This window comes from Falco peregrinus, chromosome 13, assembly GCF_023634155.1.
Source record: "Falco peregrinus isolate bFalPer1 chromosome 13, bFalPer1.pri, whole genome shotgun sequence".
NCBI lineage: Eukaryota > Metazoa > Chordata > Aves > Falconiformes > Falconidae > Falco > Falco peregrinus.
The window spans coordinates 5,074,270-5,094,916 of record NC_073733.1 but is presented as its reverse complement, the minus strand read 5'-3'; the positions used below and the strand labels follow the sequence as shown (position 1 = coordinate 5,094,916).

At 41.0% G+C, this 20,647-nt stretch overlaps 2 protein-coding genes across 8 annotated transcripts in view; one reads left to right on the top strand and one right to left on the bottom strand.

Moving 5' to 3' along the window:
* TMEM164 (transmembrane protein 164) overlaps window positions 1–8,685 on the top strand; it is a 45,861-nt gene extending 37,176 nt beyond the window's left edge. For all 3 annotated transcript variants that reach the window (XM_055818304.1, XM_055818303.1, XM_005238240.4), the window contains 2 exons: window positions 1,744–1,844; window positions 2,237–8,685. In XM_055818304.1, the coding sequence (XP_055674279.1) occupies window positions 1,744–1,844; window positions 2,237–2,443 (308 nt within the window). In that variant the 3' untranslated portion in view covers window positions 2,444–8,685. The remainder of the gene's footprint in view (window positions 1–1,743; window positions 1,845–2,236) is intronic.
* Window positions 8,686–8,805: 120 nt separating this feature from the next.
* The window catches only part of AMMECR1 (AMMECR nuclear protein 1), an 85,242-nt gene continuing 73,400 nt past the window's right edge, over window positions 8,806–20,647 (bottom strand). For 2 of the 5 annotated variants that reach the window (XM_055818302.1, XM_055818299.1), the window contains one exon: window positions 11,276–15,719. In XM_055818302.1, coding sequence (XP_055674277.1) covers window positions 15,605–15,719 — 115 coding nt within the window. In that variant the 3' untranslated portion in view covers window positions 11,276–15,604. Of the gene's footprint in view, window positions 10,483–11,275; window positions 15,720–20,647 lie in introns of those variants that run through there. The other 3 variants (XR_008749728.1, XM_055818300.1, XM_055818301.1) reach the window with 3 other exon arrangements.

Sequence of the window (20,647 nt, the reverse complement as noted above, 5' to 3'; positions counted from 1 at the left end):
CTAAAACATGGTGTGTGGTTGTATCTTTGGTAATTACACTAATATTGTTGCTCGTTAGAAGTCAGTGAGTGATACACGGGGCACACGTATGCTGCTGTCATTCAGGCATACAGTCAACTCCTTACTCCGCTGGCTAGCGACAGAGAAGCTGTTATTTCGAGTGGACAATGAATAGATGTACAGTTTCAGACAATTAAAGTGCAGGTAATTTTGAATTTGTAACAGTCACAAAATGGTATTTTAATTAGGTTATTTCAGGGAGCTACTGCAGAATCAATCTGAACTGGCACAATGGGTACAAACTACAGGAGAAAACTGCAGAAAAGACTTCTTTTTAAAGGGCAACAGGGGGTTGGGAAAGCAGTCCTGTAGGGGTTTTCAACCTGAGACAGGACGCACCGTTCCATGGTGATGTGGTGAAGCCAGTAACAGCAGTTACTTGCCTTTACATATGATAACATCCATGGGCACACTCACACCAGCTGCAGCCCGGTGAGTTCTGTCAGAGCTAGCTAGGCATGTGTCGTTATTTGAGTTCCAAGTAGCCTTGTACAGTATATGCTGAAGTCTGTAATTACTTCCTGGTAATTACTGAATGTGCTAGCTAGCAAAGGCTGATAGGAATATTGTACGCCGTGCTGTAAGGTCCTTTGAGTACTGGATACACGTTCCAATATGTAATAATATCTAAGGGATCAGAGAACAGACAAAGGCAGATAAAAAAAATGCCGGTGTATTTTTATAATCATCTGAAATTCTACAACTTCTTATAGCAGCTGAGCAGCATGACATTGTGCATCTTTTTCTTTTGCACCCCCTAGGTTAAGTTATTGAAGTCGTAAGGAAAATAATAGTTTTCCCTGTATCCTCCACTGAGATTTTCACATCTGCTAGTAGGTCTTGAAAACTCTGTAAACTGGTTTTGTTCTCGCCATATGACGCTTGAATATTTAATTCCAAAAATAGTCTTGTATCTAAGGGTACTTTCATTAGATCTGATTTCCTTGGTACATTCTAGATTTTGTGGCATTGTGTTTTGTCAGTAAATTGACAAAACCTAGTTTCAGGCGGAGAGAGAAAGGTGAACACAGGAATGTGGCATCTGCCCCTTCCTTTGAAGGGGGAAAAATATTTTACAGTATCTGTAATACCTACTGATTATAAAATTGTTTGTAGTGTATATCTGAAAATATCTCCACAGCAGTTTTCATTTAACAGCACAGTCTGTCATTAACGCATTGACTACTTTATACAGCTTTCCTGTTCCTAGGCATTATTGGTGCAAGTTACTTTTTAACTGTTAAACAACCATAAGGTTAGGCAATGGCAATAGGGCTATGCTGAAGCCCATAGCACCTGTAAGAAGCAGGTGTTTACGTATAAATAACCTGATTTTTGAAGACTCACTGTATACCGTTAGTGTATTTTAAAATCATTTAGTACTTCTGCAGTAGAAGGAAGAATGAGGTAAAAATCATTGATGTTGGTGAAAAACAGGCAAGCTTAATGAGGGTAACATATTGTATGTTTTACTGCTGGACTAGAAGGAGGGAAGAAACTGATCAGGATGCTCCAGGTAAGAAATAAGGCTCTCAAATATTAATTACTATAATGGTAATGAGTAGGTTATCAGCTAAAGCCAGATGCCCTAACATCCACAGAGCAGAGCAGAGAGGATTATTCGTGAGTGTGTGATGGACGCCGCAATTCAGCTGAATCCTAATGTATTCCTTTCTTTTCAAGGTATCTACACCCCAGAACCACTCTGCAATTTCTGGTGGGCTCTTTTATCCACAGGGTTTATGTTTGTGTATCATTTTAGCATCTTGCAGATTCTCGGATTGGTAAGTAAATACAGGTTAATAAATGGATAGCTTGCAAGTACATTCAGAGTAAAAACCCTGACTAGTTTTACAAAGTGTCCAAATATATGTGGGTAAGACTCCTTGCATGCAAACTTTTAATTAACGTTCTAAAGAGCATTTTTATCTCAGATCTCATAAGTATCGGTAAAATATTTCATAAATTGGTTATGTACCTGCATAAGTCTATCTATTAAATGTACAACTGAATTTGAATCTCCTTTTCTTCTGAAAGCTGCCCTGCTTGTGTTGAACAAAGGAGTGTCACCTAAACATTTTTGATTATTATGGTAATTTCAAAATTACCATTTTAGGTGACTGAATCAGTGCAGCACAAAAATACTGTTAATTTATAAATGTTGTCACTTTCTCAGGTTACAGAAGTGAATTTGAACAACATGTTGTGCCCAGCCGTCTCAGATCCTTTTTATGGGCCCTGGTATCGAATCTGGGCATCTGGACATCAGACTGTCATGACCATGACTCACGGGAAGCTTGTAATCCTGCTGTTTTACAGTGCTGTCCCCATCTTTAAATGTAGCGTGGACTTCCTTAGGCTCCCAACTAAGAAAATAGACTGAAATCTCTCCCCATGGAGCAGTGCATACAGGGGGCAGATACTTATACTGGAAAACAAAGAGGAGGGATGAGAGGACAGTTGTGTTTATACTTCTCCCCATGGTTTATTGCCTCAAAAACACCTCTGTAATGAAGTGAGCGTTTTTTAACTGCTGTTTCTCACTGCCTATTGCCAATGGCAAAATTAGTGGCCTTATTCTGGAAAAGGTTCGTGTTTTATACATTTTGTGTAGATTACAGTAGAATCTTGCTAAGCCACCATTTAAAATTAGGCCAGGATCTGTCCACATTCCAGCAAAGAGAGTGGCAGTGCTACCTCGTTTTGACTGATTTTTCATTAGATACAAGGACACTTACATCATAGGACAGGAAATAAAGCTGCATTACAACTCTCCATTGATGTGAGCGGAACACGTGTTGAAGTGCATCATCCTGGCTTAACTCTTAGCACTGGAATGTTGCAAAATGGTCACAGTGAAACGATGTACACTTCATCTCCCAGTTCTAAGTGCAAAACAGTGAGGTTCTACTGTATTTTCTTTAAGCTGGTTGAAAATGTTGGGGAACAATCTCTCATTCAAAAAAAAATTTTGTTTGTTTTTTCTTCCATCGACTACTTAATTTCTAAGCTGCTGTGGATGAATTATCTATCTGGCTAAGTCTCATCAGATCTTGATGCTTTGGAGATGCTTTTATTTGAGTGAGTGGAAAAACACCATGTTGAAATAATTTCAAAAAACCATATTATGTGTAAGCTATATTTCATCCGCTGTTCTGACCAGACTGAACAAAACTTTTTTTCCTTTAGCTTAGGTTGGAGAGGGAGTGGAGATACAAAGTCCAATGTAAACATGAGTTTTCTTATTTTGACTTCCTAGCTTTTGAAACATTCCTTCTCTGTGTTCTACACTGATCCTCACTCACTAGAGTGGTTAGTGAAGAAAACCACCATGAAACTATGTTCTCTCGCTGCAGCTGGAATACATTCTGGATACTGATTTTAAAATACAGATATAAAAAGGAACATGAAATCAGTGCAGGCCTCTACTGAAAAGCAAGTGTTCCAGTTTACTAGTATGACTAAATCTTCCTGTCAACATATCTTTTGGAAAACAGGATGTAGGTAGGCAGAATGATAAAGAGTAAACTGTGTGTACCTGTTCAAATTTTCCAAGGCTAGAGGAGCAGCTGTTGGACAGAAAGATGGGAAACCTTGAGTATGTTGCTCCAGATAGTTAATTGTGAATCTGTTACGCAGACTGTTGTGTTTCAGGGCTGCAGGAATTTTGTTGTACAGAAGTTTGTTGCAATTTATAGATTCATTGTGTTGTCAAAGCTGTGACTTGTAAGATAAACCAAAAACGATCATACCTCCTCCAGCTGGATCACCTGAAGATACAATCACCTGAAGTTAAGGTACAGTCATTTATACCTCAAGAAGGAAAAGTAAGAGTGAGAAGTGGTTGATTTTCTCCTTAAAAAAGAAAAATTTTCATTCGAGAGGGAATAAATGGCTACTTCAAATACTTTTACTCTGTAAGTTTAAAAAAAAAAAAAAAGTACAACTCAGTAGGAAATATCTTGTCCCAATCTTTAATTTACAAACTGGTTTCTGGCTTTCTACCATTCCTTGCTGTGTATATATATACATAATAAATACACTGTACTCTTGCGACTCGTTAACATGCAACATATACCTAAACTATCCATCAAATGCATATAGCTAGTCTTAGTTAGACAGACTAGATGTCTCCATTTGTTTTTTAATCAAGTTCAACTTGAGGAAGCTAAGCACCTGATAATAAGTACTACCAGCATACAGAGTTAATTGTCAATTGTTGATCCTGCAAATGTCTAAGTATATAATGAATTTTATGGAGTAGTTTCACTGCTGCCTCAGTAAAGCCAGGCATATGTTACTTCAGTATTTATGGAGTGGGGCCTAAAGAAAGAGTGTTTGGTATTGAAGGCCTGAATCAGTCTGTGAAATATCACTTAATTAGCTGCTGAAGTGATCAAAGTTCTTGCGATTCATTTCAGCAGATTCAGTATTTCATGATGAAAGGGAGGATGTTGCTGGGAGATGCTAAGATGCATGGTGCTGGATGGTAAAGCGTGCCCCCTGTTAATAGATTTCACCTCCTATAAATAGCTGAATCAAATATACAGTGATTCTTCCTTCCCCATAGTTACTGTCAAGTGTATCATGGTTTGTTTATTTACTTGAGAATTTGGCAAAATGCCTTATGGTGGATTCAGTCCTGTTCAGGTGGAATGTTTGCTATTGCAATAGAATGACTTTAGCCAAATTTGGCAAGTGTTATTTAGCATTGTTATGTGCTTAACTTTACTTATGGGGGTTTTGGTTGTGGGTTTTTTTATGTTTTTAAGAATCTTTCCTGTTTATTTTTCCTTCAGAATACCGTAGCTACTGGAAGAATTTCCGTGTTAGATGAAAGTAGCAGTTTTTTGGGTTTTTTTTTGTTTAACTACAGCATTTCCTATCTATAGTCACCTGCTTTGGGGCATTCTAAATGAGTATAAAACAGCTGCTATCTACCACCATTGACTGTCTCTGGTCAATTAAGACTGCAGAAGCATTTAAATAAGCCCAGGTGTCTCACTCAGTGCAGGCTTTTTGCTTGGAATGCAAAATTTGTGAGCTCTTCTGACCTGACTTCAAACTCAGTAGCAGGAATGGTGATGTTAAATACAGCTAACAGGAGGGAAATCCCGGGGGCAGTTTGGATGAAAGGATTCTTGGTGGAGCTGCACCACTTGTACCATTGACTTTGGTAGCAGAGCCACTGTAAGTGATTGCTCTTGCCTCCCCTCCCACCCTGAATCATAGATGTCTGTTTCTGTCATGGTGCTGTGACTCGTGCTTTTCTCTGTTATGCTGGTCCAGTTGTTTTAAGTCATGCTATGAATTCAGGCATAATTTCCCAATGTGGAATATGCTGACAGAACTGCTCACAAAAGCCAACAGGACACCCACGGTTCCCTTCCAAACCTCACCTGGGCGGGTTCTGGAGGTTGTTGAACTCCTCTGTACCAATTTAAGTCACTAAAATGGCTAACTGAACAAGGTAATTCAGCAAAGCAGGAGAGAGGTAAACCAACTACCACACTCAATAAGGATTTTGGAAGTATTGGAGCTGCTGTAAAGAGTCGACTGGTACAACTGGGGTCAGGTGGGAGGGAAGGCAGTAGGACCTTCACCTCTTTTTTTGACAGTAAGCTGTTGCTTCTTTGCTTGTTGTACAGTATCAATGAAGCTGGCTGAATTAGAACAGAATCATTTAGGTTGGAAAAGACCCTTAAGATCAAGTCCAACCATTAACCCAGCACTGCCAAGGCCACCACTAAACCCTGTCACTAAGTGCCACATCTACATGGCTTTTAAACACCTCCAGGGAACGTGACTCCACCACTTCCCTAGGTATTCTGTTCCAGTCCTGGACAACCCTTTTGGTGAAGAATTTTTTCCTAATACCCAACCTAAACCTCCCCTGGTGCAACTTGAAGTTGTTTCTTCTTGTCCTGTTGGTTGTTCCTTGGGAGAAGAGACCACCCCCCACCCTACACCCCACCCCCCTTTCAGGTAGTTGTAGAGAACAAAAGGGTCTCCCCTGAGCATCCTTTTCTCCAGGCTGAACACCCCCAATTCGCTCAGTCACTCCTCATAAGCCTTGGGCTCCAGCCCCTGCCCCAGCTCCGCTGCTGTTCTCTGGATGCACTCTGGCCACCTCGGTGTCTTTCTTGTAGTGAGGGGCCCAAAAGTTAAATTATTCCCTCTCCCCTTGCCTGTTTGTGAAGACTCTTTAAACTTAGTATTTCATTTTGGTTTATGGTGTGGTGCCACAAGAAACTAACAGCGTAGCTGAGAGACAGGCTTCACAGGAGGTGAAGGTCAGGGTGGGAGCAGAAAGGGAACGAACTTGTGAAGGTGGTGTCGTGGATCTTTGCATCTTTTATTCCTCAGCTGTCTCTGGTATCTGTTCGGAACGTGCATCAGATACACCGACTTTGTTCAGCATGCAGGATATTGGTTTGAATGGGAAAGCAGAATACTTAATCTCCATTGGGGTTATTTATTCTCTTCCCTGGCAGAGGCTGATTTTCTTTTCCCTGAATGGTTTATTTTATAGGCAGTTATGCTATCGAGATGACTTCTTTGGTTGCTTTTATGCTTATTTATGCTGGAAATTAAAGAGCAAAACTATACTGCTATTCTTGAATCCTAACAGGCATTCTCCCCTGTGGTATTATGCACACAATCTAGGTCAAGAGAGCTTGAAGCTGTTGCCCAGCACCTGGTGATGAGATTTGACATTGCAGCAGTGCAGCGCACCATTGAAAGGGTAGTCCTGGCCTCCCCTGGGCAAATGGTCCTACATCTTTTGTCACAGTACTAACAGTAATGGGAGCAGCAGCAGCAGCTACGGGGCAGAGCAGGGGGTGGGCCAGAGAGCGGACAGGCTGTTCCTTTCAGCAGTAGCTTAAGCTGACTGTAAACTCTCGCCCTGATGGGGAGTGATGTGCTGCCCACCAGCGAGTCAGGCACAATACCAAAAAAAAATTCTTGTGCAGCGCCAATGCCCAGACTTCACAGACACTGGTATGTAGTAAGGGGTCTGAGCAGAGCACTCTGCTCTCCTAATTTTTAATATTGTAGGTGCTTCAAACAAAAGAACCAAGGAGAATGACATTGATTACTCTTTCTGCCAGTGAATGACTGTCTAAATTTGCCTGCAAATGTACGCATAAATGAAGCATTAGTAACCACAATAAACTTGTTTCCTCATCAGTTTGTTTATGCAGCTTTAGAGTAAGTAGCCCTCCAAAGCAGAAAAGTGAGCTAGTAAAATTCCTGCACCCACCGTAACATCTGGCAACACAGCCTGTGCGTATTGAGAATATTGTGCCAAGGATTTAGCTGTCCAGGATACATGCAGTGCTATTTTTCAAGGATGCGGTGTTTGAGCTGTATCTATGTGTTCTAACTTCCTTCTATTTAAGCACCAAAGAAGAATTTGCATCTTGTTTCTTTGGAAGGATGAAACCTGACAGCTCTTGTACTTGGTTTCGGTTCAGCTTGTTGGGGATCGACAAATGCTGCTTATAAGCAACGCCTACTTGTGCTTAATCAGGTGCTGAAGTTGGGAGCCATGGGAAGTCACCCCATTTGCATACCTTAAGATTATAGAGTACCTCAGTGTAGTTTTATCCATCTGTTTCTGGCCACAATCAGGGTTTTGATATTTCTGTATATTTGATATCATTTTGTAAAGCCCAACTGTATTTTTCTTTCAGAAATGGCTATTTGCAACTGTTAAATTACTGTACTTTGATGTCCTAAGTCTTGCATCTAAACCAGAGACATTAATTTTCTAAGTAGCTATAGCTAATGGAAATACAGACGTGCTGTTTTTTCTCAGTGTTGCAGTTGTTTCACTACAGGCAGATTCTTAGGAATTAAATTAGTCCTAATAGTTAACAAAGCTCTGAAAAGGCCAAAAACCAGGAAGAGGGCATATGCCAGCCCTGTTAGGAAGCTTGAGGTTTCTACAGGCAGACAGGTCAACTTTGATGTTTTCATTTTTACAGTGACAAGACTCATCTTTTGTGATCTCGTACTCAAAGTGATATTGCTGTAAATCTGTCTTGCAGCTTTTAGTATAACTTGGTTAAAGCCAGGCTGTTTTTTAAATGATTTTATTTTTCTTCAGGGTCAATTTTGTACTTTTTTTAAATTATTTCTGCATTTACTGAGTCATTATCTCAATGCTGCAGAGGACACAGCAGGCAGAACAGTGAGCGCACCCGCACGCCTCCTGCTAACCCAACAGGGGTAGGGAGCTGGAGTTGCTCGGGCACTGGTCAGAAGCACCAAAGTGTCTTTGGAAACCTGCAGTTCCAGTGACCCAACCTGCCAGTTCAAGCGTGGCATTATCCAGGCACAGAATGGTATGGGCAAGGATGGAGTGGAGAGGCTCAACTGCCACATATGCTGTCAGTTCTGAATAATTTTTAAGAGTGTTACAAACTTTGTAAACTTTTTAATGTGCTAAAACTTGGTTATGAGGTTACATTTACAAATAAGGGGTAATTTGTGTACTTGTTTTTTGTATTTTGGTCTGATGTTTCTTCTTTGTGGTTGTGCCCTGAGTCCAGACCACTGGGCTAATAGTTGTTAAACCTTTGAATTAAAACAAATAAATTCATTTTAATGGCTACTGTACAGTTTTGTTATCATTCTAGTAGTGCCAGGCACTGTCTGTCTCGCTTAACTTTTTAGAACTAGTAAGAGAACCCAGATTGACTTTCCAGTTCAATTTGTAATATTAAAGAGAGGGACTTCAGTATTAGATTGCCAATCATCAAATCTGGTAAGAATATGGATTGCCCTGTCTTAAGCAGCCCGCCCTGCTAGGGGTAGCCTGCCTCGCACGTAGCAGTTTCTGTAAGCGACAACGACACTTCCTGGGATTTCTGGATGTTTTAAGCATTTAGCTATGACCTGTGCCTGTTACCTGTCAATCGACACAAGCCAAGCCTGCTTACCGGCAGATCTTGCTGTAGGACATAAATCCTTTAATCGCTGTTTAAATAGTCCCTGTCCATGCCTTTCAGGTGAAGAGCTCAGGAAACGGTATTAGAGTATTATGATGCTTTCTCTGTGCTTCCACTGTTCCTGCCCCGATTGTGGCAGTGTCTGTTCCTTCCTCATCTATGTCTCTTTAGTAGGAGGTGGAAGAACACGTACGGTTTTCAGCTTAAAACTTTGTTCAGAAAGCTACTGTAACTTGCTCGGTCTCACGCCACAGAGGAAGGCAAGGTAGTTTTGATGTGCTTCAGAAGTGTTCCTGGCTGTAATTAAAAATACATTTAGACAGACTGCAATGATGTTACCCAGGACATCTCAGACAAGCAGGTACTTCATTGTGTACAGTTCCTGGAAAAACAACATACTGGACATGCTCACCTGTATTATTGCGTTGTAGAAGTTTTCACAGAGCTGAGGAACAGAACCAATTCTCCACCGTAATTTCTTTTGAATAACAGAAAGACTAATACAACAGCTAAAGTAGAAATAGAGTCTGAAGTGCCTTATGGAAACCCAAGGTGAACTAAACCAGCCATTTCCTTTTTTAGGCACTGCTAATTATCCCCTTTATCTCTCTACAACTCTGATTGTAAGTCAGGCTTTCATTGTTTAGTACCAACATCTGTGTAAGAATAAGCAAGTTTCCACCTCTGAAACATCCTTAATACCCAGCACTGTTTTGGTAGTTTGGTTTTTATAGTGTGATAACTAGACAGCTGGCTAAAGTAGCAAGAAGAGTGGGAAACTTCGGGTAGGAAGTTTTAACTAGCTATACATCTCAGTGGAGGTCAGTTTTAGGAAGGTTTTACCTAATTCAGACTAATGATACCCCATCTGTGAGATACTAAAACAACAATGGAAACTATTTACTTAAGCAAGTTTTCCTTTCAGAGTTTTTTTTCTTTTAAATCTTCTAAACCAAGGCTCCAAAGCAAGTGGAGTAATGGCTGCACCAACATCTAAAGGTTACATTGGTTTGTTTTCAAAGACTTTGCAACTACAGACAGGAGTTAGTCAAAGACAAACAAAACCACTTCTAAACTCAGATCTGAATTCCAGGGAGATGTTAGAAGTTTCTTGTTTTGTCACAGAAATTATCCTAAAAAGGACATATCTTTAACTCAGACTCGGTAGAAAACGTCTCTCCGATCACTAGAATTTGGCTCAGGGAATGAAGTTCTCCGAGTCAGTTTTACCTGTCTGGGTACTTTGCTCTGTCATCAGCTGGACTGTGGCTTCGTTGCTTCGCAGGACCACACGCCTTCCCTTCTCAAATAAAACATCTCTTGGGTATCAGCACAACCACCCGTGCCAGCACGGAGGGGCAGCGCTGCTCCCAAGGCAGAGCTACCGCAGGGACGCTGAAAGCTGCTGTGGACAGTTAAAGCTGTTAATGAACTCACGGTTCTGGTGTGCCGTTCTCGTGATCTGCTGAAGTAAAACAATTTAAAAATAGCACCACTGTGTTAAGGCTAAAAGCTTTTGAGGAAGGGGGAAAGACTTCTTCCCTGGCCCACCGTACTTTGCAGGACTGCCCTAAGTCGGCGCAAGCTCTACACTCATTTCCATAAAATTTGGTCAACTGCACAGTCGACACCTTAGCTAGATATGACATGCAAGATAAAAAAAATCCCTCGTGGCACAGCAAGCCTAGATACTCTTTAAAAGTCACACCTACTACTGTAACAGTAATAGGAAGAAAGTGCATTGAAATTATTTTAGGTGGTATTTCGAGATATTCTTCAGTACACACCTTGCCACATTATTGTAACACATCGTAACGTTGCTACAAGTAGCGTAGGCGATGTGTTGGTTACACCAGTATAACTGGTTCTGCAGCAACGTCTTGCTTCAAAAGGCTGAAAGCATTTCCCCCTCTCAGAGGGCAAGGAGCCCAAGCCTGGACAAAATTCCATGTTTAACGTTAAGATATAAAAAGTACAAAACTGAACTGATTCCAAATACTGATATAAATACTGATACAAGTGATATAACTGCTATAAATGCTGATTTAACTTGGAGTGTGTACTGACTCACAAATTACACCGAAAGCTGCATGCACCTGTCCACAATCTGTTCCTACAGCAGGCAAAATGGAAAGACCGTTAATCACAGGAAAATATTTCTAACACATCATTAACCTTTACCAGTAACACTAAGTGCAAATGCTTAAAGAAAAAAACTGACCAAGCCGCACAATTCAGCAGAGAAACATAAAAAGAAATGGTGATTCTTCTTCCTTATTTTATTGGGTAAATGATTTAAAAGGTAATAACAATAGTGTTAAAACTACTACAATATCTTTCCACAGCCATATCTCACAGACCCACAGATAACCTTCTATAATCTTTTTTTTTTTTCTTTTTCCTCATTTTTCTTTTTTTAAGCCGTACTTATATTAAAATGCCCATTTCAACAGTTTCTTCACACTAATAGCAATTAAATGTGGAAGGAAGGAGGATCTAGTTATAAAGGAAGGGGGTTCAGGTAATCTGTGATATTATTGTAATCAATCAAGTTACTAAGGAAGGAAGGAAAAGACGGAGGCCTTCCAAGCTACTCCAGGTAGCTCTGAGCCCATCGTGTGTCACCATTGCATTAAAGATAACTCAAGATGCTGGTGAACAATTTAAAGAAATTTTTTTTTTTTGTAACATATAAAACACTAAAATAACTTAGAAACTAGATCCAAATATCTTGAAAAGAATCAACTTTGATATACAAAAACAGTCATAAGTTGTTACAAAAGTTCCAAACAAAAGTTTGTTTTCTCAGTGCGTTTATGTACCAGCACAATTACTGGGTCCAGAGCAAAGAAAGAGGTTTTTCTTTTTTATTTTTTCTTTAACAGTAATAAAAACCGAGGAAAACATATCTTTGTCTATAAAGAATCATTGCTGGTCTTAAGAATAAATGTAACCAGAAACCCTTAAATCTGAGAGGCACACTTTGGGTTTCTCTTTTTTTTTTTTTTTTTTTTTTTAAAAACCTTTTTTTTTTTTTAAACATAAAAGGAAAGTCACCAGTTTATTTAAATGGAGGAGATATTCAGACTCCCCAAATAAACTTAATTCAATTAACATCACTAGCAAAAATCAGTTAGAAACTGTACAAAAATAAAAAAGTTAACACATTTAATCCTGCAGGGATTTTGTAAGGACTGGAAGGCAGGCTTTAGGAGCAGCATTTGGGCATGGCTGGAGGCTTCTTTGGTTCGATCTAACACACATAAGAGATGTAACCTACTCCAGACAACAATTTTAAAAACCCGCACGTTTGAAGACAAGTAAAGAGGTCCGTATACAAACGCCAGGGTGTGCAAATGGATTTGACGGCCTTGATTTCATAGTGTATCTGAGGTCAGAACTCTAGTGTGCCCTCCCCCTGCTACGATCAGCGCTGGGGTTGAGATGGTGAGGAGTCCGTGCTACAGCAGGCTGGGCAGAAGGAAGGCCACTTGAAGCACGACTGAGTAATAGTTTCATGTCAAGTCTACGGTTTCGTTGTCTAACTCAGTTTACAGAACAGGGTTTTTAGGAACATTAAGCAAAAGAATTCAAAAAAACCCCAACAATCTCTTTAATGGAATAAGGCAAACTGAGTAATGCTCGTAAAAAATCAGCATTCCAACTTAAAAAACAGAAATACGCTGCTTGGTTGTACCTTAACTTCTTATAGAGTACCCCAAATTACAAAAAGAAACAGATTGAAAAATCTGTATCTAAACCCAGCAATATATCTAAAAGGGTACTAAACATAACTACGAGGGAATGACATTTGTGAGAGCAATTGTTGATCAGCTTTACGCAAACAGACCTATTCTGTCCCAGTGCATGTCACAGTGAGCTGCACGTTTTGTACAAACAAACCCACAATTACACAGAAACAATCCATAGCTATTTCAGCACTTGCATGCTGAGGAGGTAGGTGCCCTAGAAACACTGTAGATTGAGTATTCCAATCTTTTTTAAAAAAATATCATACAATCTGATTGACCACAGACTCTGTAACAGTTTTTTTTAATTAGTGATACAAAACTCTGGTCCAGAAGGGTCTGGCATTAACTCATTTCAAAAGCACACCTTTACAGTTTGTATAACACCCTTTTAACTATATTTTTAAGCAACAGCTACTAAGAGATAGACAAAAATGCAGTGTGCATTATGCTGTATACAAAAAGGAGACAAAACTATCCTTTTCTCCCCCAAGCCATGGTGGGAAGTATTGCTGACCTTGTCCTTAAAAACCTGCAGGATTGTTTATTCATCAGTATATCATTATTACACTGGTAAGAAATTCTGTATAACATCTGCATATATCGAAGATTTTTTAAAAAATCTGATATGATTTTAGATCCGCATGACCAGTCACGTGACCTGCTTGAGGTTGATTAGCACCTTTCAATACATATATATTTTTATATATAATAGATCTTTTTAAAAAACTTCTAACAATGAGCTCATACAGAAGCATGAGCATGCTGTAACGAGATGACAGATAAAGATGGGGTTGGATGACTTTTTTTTTTTTTTTTTTTGCAGCAGAACAATTCAGTTTGTGCTCAGTTTCCCTATAAGGGCAAGAAAAAAAAATCACAACACAACTCTATCAGGTAGCCACTTGTTCACAATTTCCACTTGAAGACTAACCCATTTAAAAGTGTTCCCCAAGTAGAAACAAGACAACAGTATCATCCAAAATAGCCTCTGTATAAACATCTATTAATTTTTGCAGCTTCTGGCTGGCATCTCTTGGCTCCTGAAATTTCAGGCCCTCTGCTTATAAATTAAGGCATCACAACTGAAAATGTTAATATTTGGACATCAAATGCTGTGGATGAAGGAATACCAAAGACCTTCTACAAGAAGTGGCAAAGCTAACCTCACATAAGGGATGAGCATAATTTAGCCATATCTGTTTTTGAAGCCCTACTGAAACATTTTTATAATTAATCTGATTTTTAAAACTGAATTTTAATTAACTGTTTTAATTTTACGTATCTATATATTTACAAACATTCATTATTCAAAATAACTGGAATTTATGCTTACTGTGGTTTACTCACGCATATTAGGAAGGTCTTTTCTGTAATAGATGGTGTATATTGTCCCCTAGAAGATGCACTGAACTACAACGGGTATTAGTGGGAGTTCTGCAGGCACATGAGCACGGAGCTTGCTCCTACCACATACCGGGCTTGCAAATATACCACGCATACCTTTTGCTAAATCCTATTTTTACAGCAGGAAAAAGTTCCAATCAGTTCTCTTTCTTCTACCATGTGGAGGGGCATCAGAATTATTACACAGTACTTTACAGCTCTCAAGTATTATTCCTGTAATAGATGAAAACATGTAAAATTACGGCATACTTGTCCTGTGCTCTTTCACAACAGTCTTTTTTTAAACAATAGTGAACTATCTAACTATTCACGACTTGATAAAACTCAACAAGTTCAAAAGCAGAAGAAAACAAAACAGGGATTTTTCTTTCCCAAAATAGGATTGATATATATAAAAAAAAAATTTCTCACTTTAAAAAAAAATCCCCCAAAACCTGACACCAGAGCAGACTCAATAGTTTGCTAGAATGTCCAGTGTATTTGCTATATTTTTCCTGTGAATTTTATATAGAAGTATATAGTTATGTCATAGTCAAAAGGCACTAAATCTAAATCCATTTTCTTCCTAATATGACATCTGCTACACACCAACCTGTTCTTAAATGTCACTCCTAATTTGAGATCATCAGAAAGGCATCGTCTCATTACAAATGCATTACTATGAGTACTCTCGACAGGGCTGGATTGCCCTTGATTCCCAGCACGGAACCGGAGGCAGAGGCACCTGGTAGCCTACTGGATTATGTCATGCCCTATCAATTAGGCCACTTGATTCTGAACATGCTGCCATGTTAACATCACCTCTCACTGTACACGTTAATCGCTTCTCTTCATCCAAAAAAGCATTTTGTCTGTCAGCCTTGACATGGTGGCTGTATGTGCTGGATCTGGAGATCATGTATAATAGCTACATGAAACCTTGACGGTGGGGGTGAGATATTGTACACACAACGTTATCAAGAACGTTATGAAAATGCAATTCATTGTCTAGTAGAATACCTGAATCTGATATGTTTCATTCCCTGTCACACCTATTAATGCAAAAGCCATGAATGCCTTTTTACTAAGCAAAGCATCCCTAACTGTAATCCTTAAACTCTTCCTTCCATCCACAGTCACAGAAAGCCTTGATTGATATAATTCAATGTTAATGAAGTAGAAATTTAAAATTTCATAAAAAACCCAAGGGCTATATATGCTGCAAAAAAATCTGCAGTGACTCAATAATAAAAAAAGTATGGGATCTTTGTAATAATGTAGTTTTCCCTCCCGTTGCCATGATGAGCTTAACCAACTAAGCAGCCTCAACATGGCAACGGAAACTATCATCATAAAATGGTACAGTAATAGAGATAGCTAGACCAAGAAGGGGCAGGGTCTCCTGGGAAGAGGTCTGCAGAGAGGTCCAGTGACTGGTCATGCGGCTCAGTGTCAGGAATAATGGTTGTATGGTGGAAGGGGGTGCCCAATACCATTTTGGAAGTGATGATGCTGACGATGGGCAAGGTACTCTGTGTAGCTCATCGTCATCTTCTCACTACGGTACCTAGAAAAAAGCAAAGCAGCAAACTCAAGAACTGTTACCAGAAAGCTCCAAGTAGCTCTAAAAATACTGCACTAGTGGTATGTCTGATGATTACAGCTCTGTACTTCTGATGTTAGGAGTAAAACTAACTTCAGTTGCACAAAGGCAGGGAGAGAACCATCATGGTTGTCAGGGGCATTCTTGAATCACGTGACAAATCACACCATAAGTGCTTATGATAAATGCTTTAAGCAAACAGAACTGTCAAAAATTGTTGCCTATAATGTTGCTCGAAGTAGAGGGAATAAAAACTCATTTATTGAGAATGCCTGTATCCTCAGCCAGCGCTCTACCTCAAACCTAGGAGAAAAATGTAAACAAGCACTACAGATTTTTTGGGCTGTTTTTAAACAATCAGTATCAATTGTCTGCCAAATTCTGCTTTTAAAATAATCCCAACTACATTAAAGGGAACTGCATTCTTTTCAGACTAGAATCATAGCATACCTCAAGTTGGAAAGGACCCGTAAGGACCATCGAATCCAACTCCCTGCTCCTCGCAGGACTACCTAAAACTAAACCACATGACTAAGCATCGTCCAGATGCTCCTTGAACTCTGACAGGTTTGGTGCTGTGACCACTTCCCCAGGAAGCCTGTTCCAGTGACCAACTGCCCTCTCAGTGAAGAACCTTTTCCTAATGGCCACTCTGAACTTCCCTGGCGCAGCTTCACTCCATTTCCTCGTGTCCTATCGCTGGTCACCAGACAGCAGCACCTCCCGCCCCGCTGCCTCCCGTGAGGAAGGTGTAGGCTGTGATGCGGGTGCCCCTGGGCCGTGAGGGAGCCCCTGGGCCGTGAGGGCATCCCCGGGCCATTTGGGGGGGCCCTGGGCCATAAGGGCACCCTTGGGCCATGAGGAGCCCCTGGGCCGTGAGGGAGCCCCTGGGCCATGGGGGGGGGGGCTGGGCCATGGGGGTGCCCCTGGGCCTGTTCTCCAAGCTGCACAAGCCAGCTGCCCCTCGCCCCCAGGCCCGTCCACCCTCCTGGCCGCCCCCTCCGGACACACTCCCGGAGCTGGATGCTCCCCCGCACCGAGGCACCCAAAGCTGCCCACAGAGCCACGGGGCCGCGCCAGCGCGGAGCAGCAGGACAGTCGCCCCCCGGCCGGCTACTGTGCGGCGCCTGACGCAGCCCAGGGCACCGCAGCCCTTTGGGCTGCCAGGGCACGCCTGACCCCAGGCCAGCTTGCCGCCAGCCCAGACCCCCAGGCCTCTTTCCGCGGGGCTGTTCTCCAGCCTCTCGTCCCCCAGTTTGTCCATGTACCCAGGATCAGCCCATCCCAGGTGGAGAATCCGGCACTTGCTCTTGTTAAATTCCATACGGTTGGTGATTGCACAGCTCTCTGGTCTATCCAGATCTCCCCGTAAGGCCCCTCTACCCTCGAGGGGGTCCGCAGCTCCTCCTAGTTTACTACCACTGGCAAACTTAATGTACATTTGACTCCTGCATACAGCTCACTTATAAAAAACATTAAAGAGCACCGGCCCTGAGCCCTGGGGAACCCCACTGGTGACTGGCCGCCAGCCTGATGTAACCCCATTTATTAAAACTCTTTCAGCCTGACCCATCAGCCAGCTGCTCACACAGCGTACCATGGACTTGCCTAGCTCTGTGCTGGACATTTGGTCTAGAAGGACACTGCCAGAGCCAGTATCAGCAGCTTCACTAAAATAAAAACCCCCACATCTGCTGCCTTCCCTTGGTTACTTAGACGGGTGACCTTGCCATGGCAATCATGTTGGCTAAGCAGGTCCTTTCCCTCGTGAACCCATGCTAGCTATGGCCCGTGACGGTGCTGGCTCTCAAATGGTTTTCAGTAACTGCCAGAATAACCTTCTCCATAATTTTACCAGGCACTGAAGCCAGACGGACAGGCCTGTGATTAGCAGGGTCTTCCTTCTTACCCTTCTTGACAAATGGGACATTTGCCAGCTTCCAGTTGACTGGGACCTCTCCAGACTTCCAAGACCATTGAAAAATGACGAAGAGAGGCCCCCCAATACCAACAGCCAGCTATATATAATTCAAAGCAGAATCCAGGCCCCGACAACAAATACTTTGGATATACTTGCATCAGTACTGTTTGACAACAGGGAACATATTGCCACATTTACACTTATCTGTAGAAGTGTAAAATCTACACAAAACCAACACTATTCCACATTTCCACAAATTTCACTTAGAAAGACCTTGCATAAGAGATCTGACAGATGAGGTTTGGTGAATCCAGCTACAGCGACTTAAAATACTGCCACCTCTCCTTTCTATCATATTTTTCTTCTGGAGTTGCTCTGGTTGTTCTCTCCTCTTTTAGGTCTGAAAAAAACACAACAGATGGCTCAACCACTTGCACTCACAACCCGACACAAAAGTTTAAACTACTGTGGAGTTCCCAACTGCAGCAATTATGGGGGTGAACACATTTGCTTCTGGTGCCTCTTTGCCAGAGGGACCGAGCACACCACCTTACACTTGCAGCTTTTTGCTTCAGTGGACGCGTTTCAGAGCACCAAAGCTGCCCACACTGACTTGATACAACAGTGCTTGTTAATGATGTACTAATTTAACAAAGGGCCGCTGGTCCTGGCTGCGAGATTAGTTGCAGCTCTTCTTGAATTGATGTGAATGGCATGCGGCACGCTGCCCTTGACGAGTAAGCTGGTCTGTGAATGAAATCCCCTGCCAATATGAAACTAAACCATAAGCCTGTCAGTTAATGAAGTTGGTTGTAAGTGGGTCAAAGCAGGCCAAAGGCAGCCTGATGAGAATCGCATCTGCTCATTTAAGCAGATGGAAGAGAAAATGCAGTTACCGCATTCTAGACCCCTAGAACTGGTACACTTCTTTCAGCTCCACTGTATTTTAGTTCTCTTGAAAACATGGCCAGAACTACTGGGTATTAACTTGCAGTGAAGATAGTTAGCAACGGACTAGTTTTGATCAGCTTAAAGCTTTATTCACACACAGGACGTTTACTTTAATTCAGAGACTTGAAAAAGAAGTTAAAAGTGCTTATTCTACTTTTCCAATGTATGTTTTACTGTGTGACAAGAAGTTATTAAAATGAGGCTCTAAAAAAGGTTGTCTGATGCTAGGAAATGGTTACTATTTTAATACTACTGTTTATGTCAGCAGAAACTGAGTTTTTAAGCAAATACAACAGACCGCCAAAGAAAAAAAAATTCTTCTCAACATTAAAAATCATGCTTTGTTTATTCCACTTATCAGGCCAGTGATTTTGCTAGCAGTTTGGATGTTATGAACTTAAATGCACTAAACACAGGGGGGAGGGTTGGTGATGTTTTTTTGGGGCCCGGGTAGGTTTTGGGGGTTTATTTTGTTCTTATTTGGTCATATGCCATTGCTCCCAACAAAACCAGGTAGCTGGAAGAAAACGTGCGCTACGTAGAATTTTTGTTTCTTGGAAAAATATTCCTTATTTACCGCAGTATACAGAAATGGTCATTTCAGAACTATAGCACTGTTACTCTATCTCTTTTTGAACAGAAGGTAACAAGGTGTACATCTGAAATAAGTTAAAAGAAGATTGGAGTTCTGCATTTGAAAATTTAGCTGGATTTTGTAGATCCTTCCTCCCCAGTTTAACTTTCAGAACAGCATGCTTTCCTTGGTCACAGCTTACTCCACAGTAATCAGGTTCCTACCAGAATCCAGAATCCTGAACAGTCACTGAGACGCAAAGTCTTTATTCTTCATCCACAAGATCACTAACAAATAATTCCTCTAATACTAACAGATCCATTTTTCTAAGAAATGCCTCCCCTTTATCTGGTCTAAATGTAAACCTCTGCTGAGTAATAGCAAGATTTGTAGATGAAAATGACAGATGTGGAAGCTGAAAAGAACCAAAATCTCAGGTCTCTGTCCTATAACAGTGCATCATAAACAAATCAGGAGAATCCAATTATTTTCTGTAATGAAAGGATTGAGTTTTACTTATGGACAAGGAAGTCAAGTCTGGTTTACCACCTAGCTGTACTAAGGAAAGAATTTCCAAAGAGATCAGGACACAGAAACAAGAGCATTTTTAGAATACAACATTTTTAGAACTAATCTCGTGACCCTGTGAGACCCTAAAAGTTGATAGAAGATAGGAAGGATACCAGTTTTGGACAAAGGATTCTAACTTTGTTGTTTGTGTTATTAATAATTTCAAGTGCGGTCACCCTGAAAAGTATGAACAGTCAGTATTTTCTTATGACCTAAGATTTAAAAAAAATCTTATTTCCCTAAGCATGGAATAGATAACTAGAATTTAGCAGTCATGTTACACTGCAAGCTTATAAAAATACAGTTTTAGAGGCGTTCTTACAGGCATTTACTCCTCCACCCTTCACCGTATAACTACAATATAATGGGCAGAATATGTGCTGCAGATTCAAAAATATTTTGACTCCCGCCCACTCAGAAGCCCTCCAGAACACATTTTCTTAAATTAGCAAATCAAAATACACTAAGTGTGCAAGAGTGACAAGAGTATGAAATAAACTACTAAATTCATGTCTTCACTCCTGAGAATACCCTCACACAGTTCAACCAGTACGCTGACTGCCAAAGCAGCTACCTCATTTGCACAGCTAACGGCTGGTAAGGCAAGGGAAACCTCTACTCCGCAGGACCCAAATGCTTTCTGAGGACTGAGCAGGTTATTGGTACCCAGCAGCAGCCCCATACTGCCCCACCTGCTCAAATCCAAGTTGATAATGGCAAGAAACCCTCGTTAACTGCAGCCCCCAGCATCCCTCACAGTAAGTGACCAATACACTAAGAATTTTCAGTTTCCAAACAAAACGTGCAGGTGCCCTGCTATATAAGTAGCCTGATATTTAACAGCCTTTTCTTTCTTGCTTAGCACCACTAACCCCT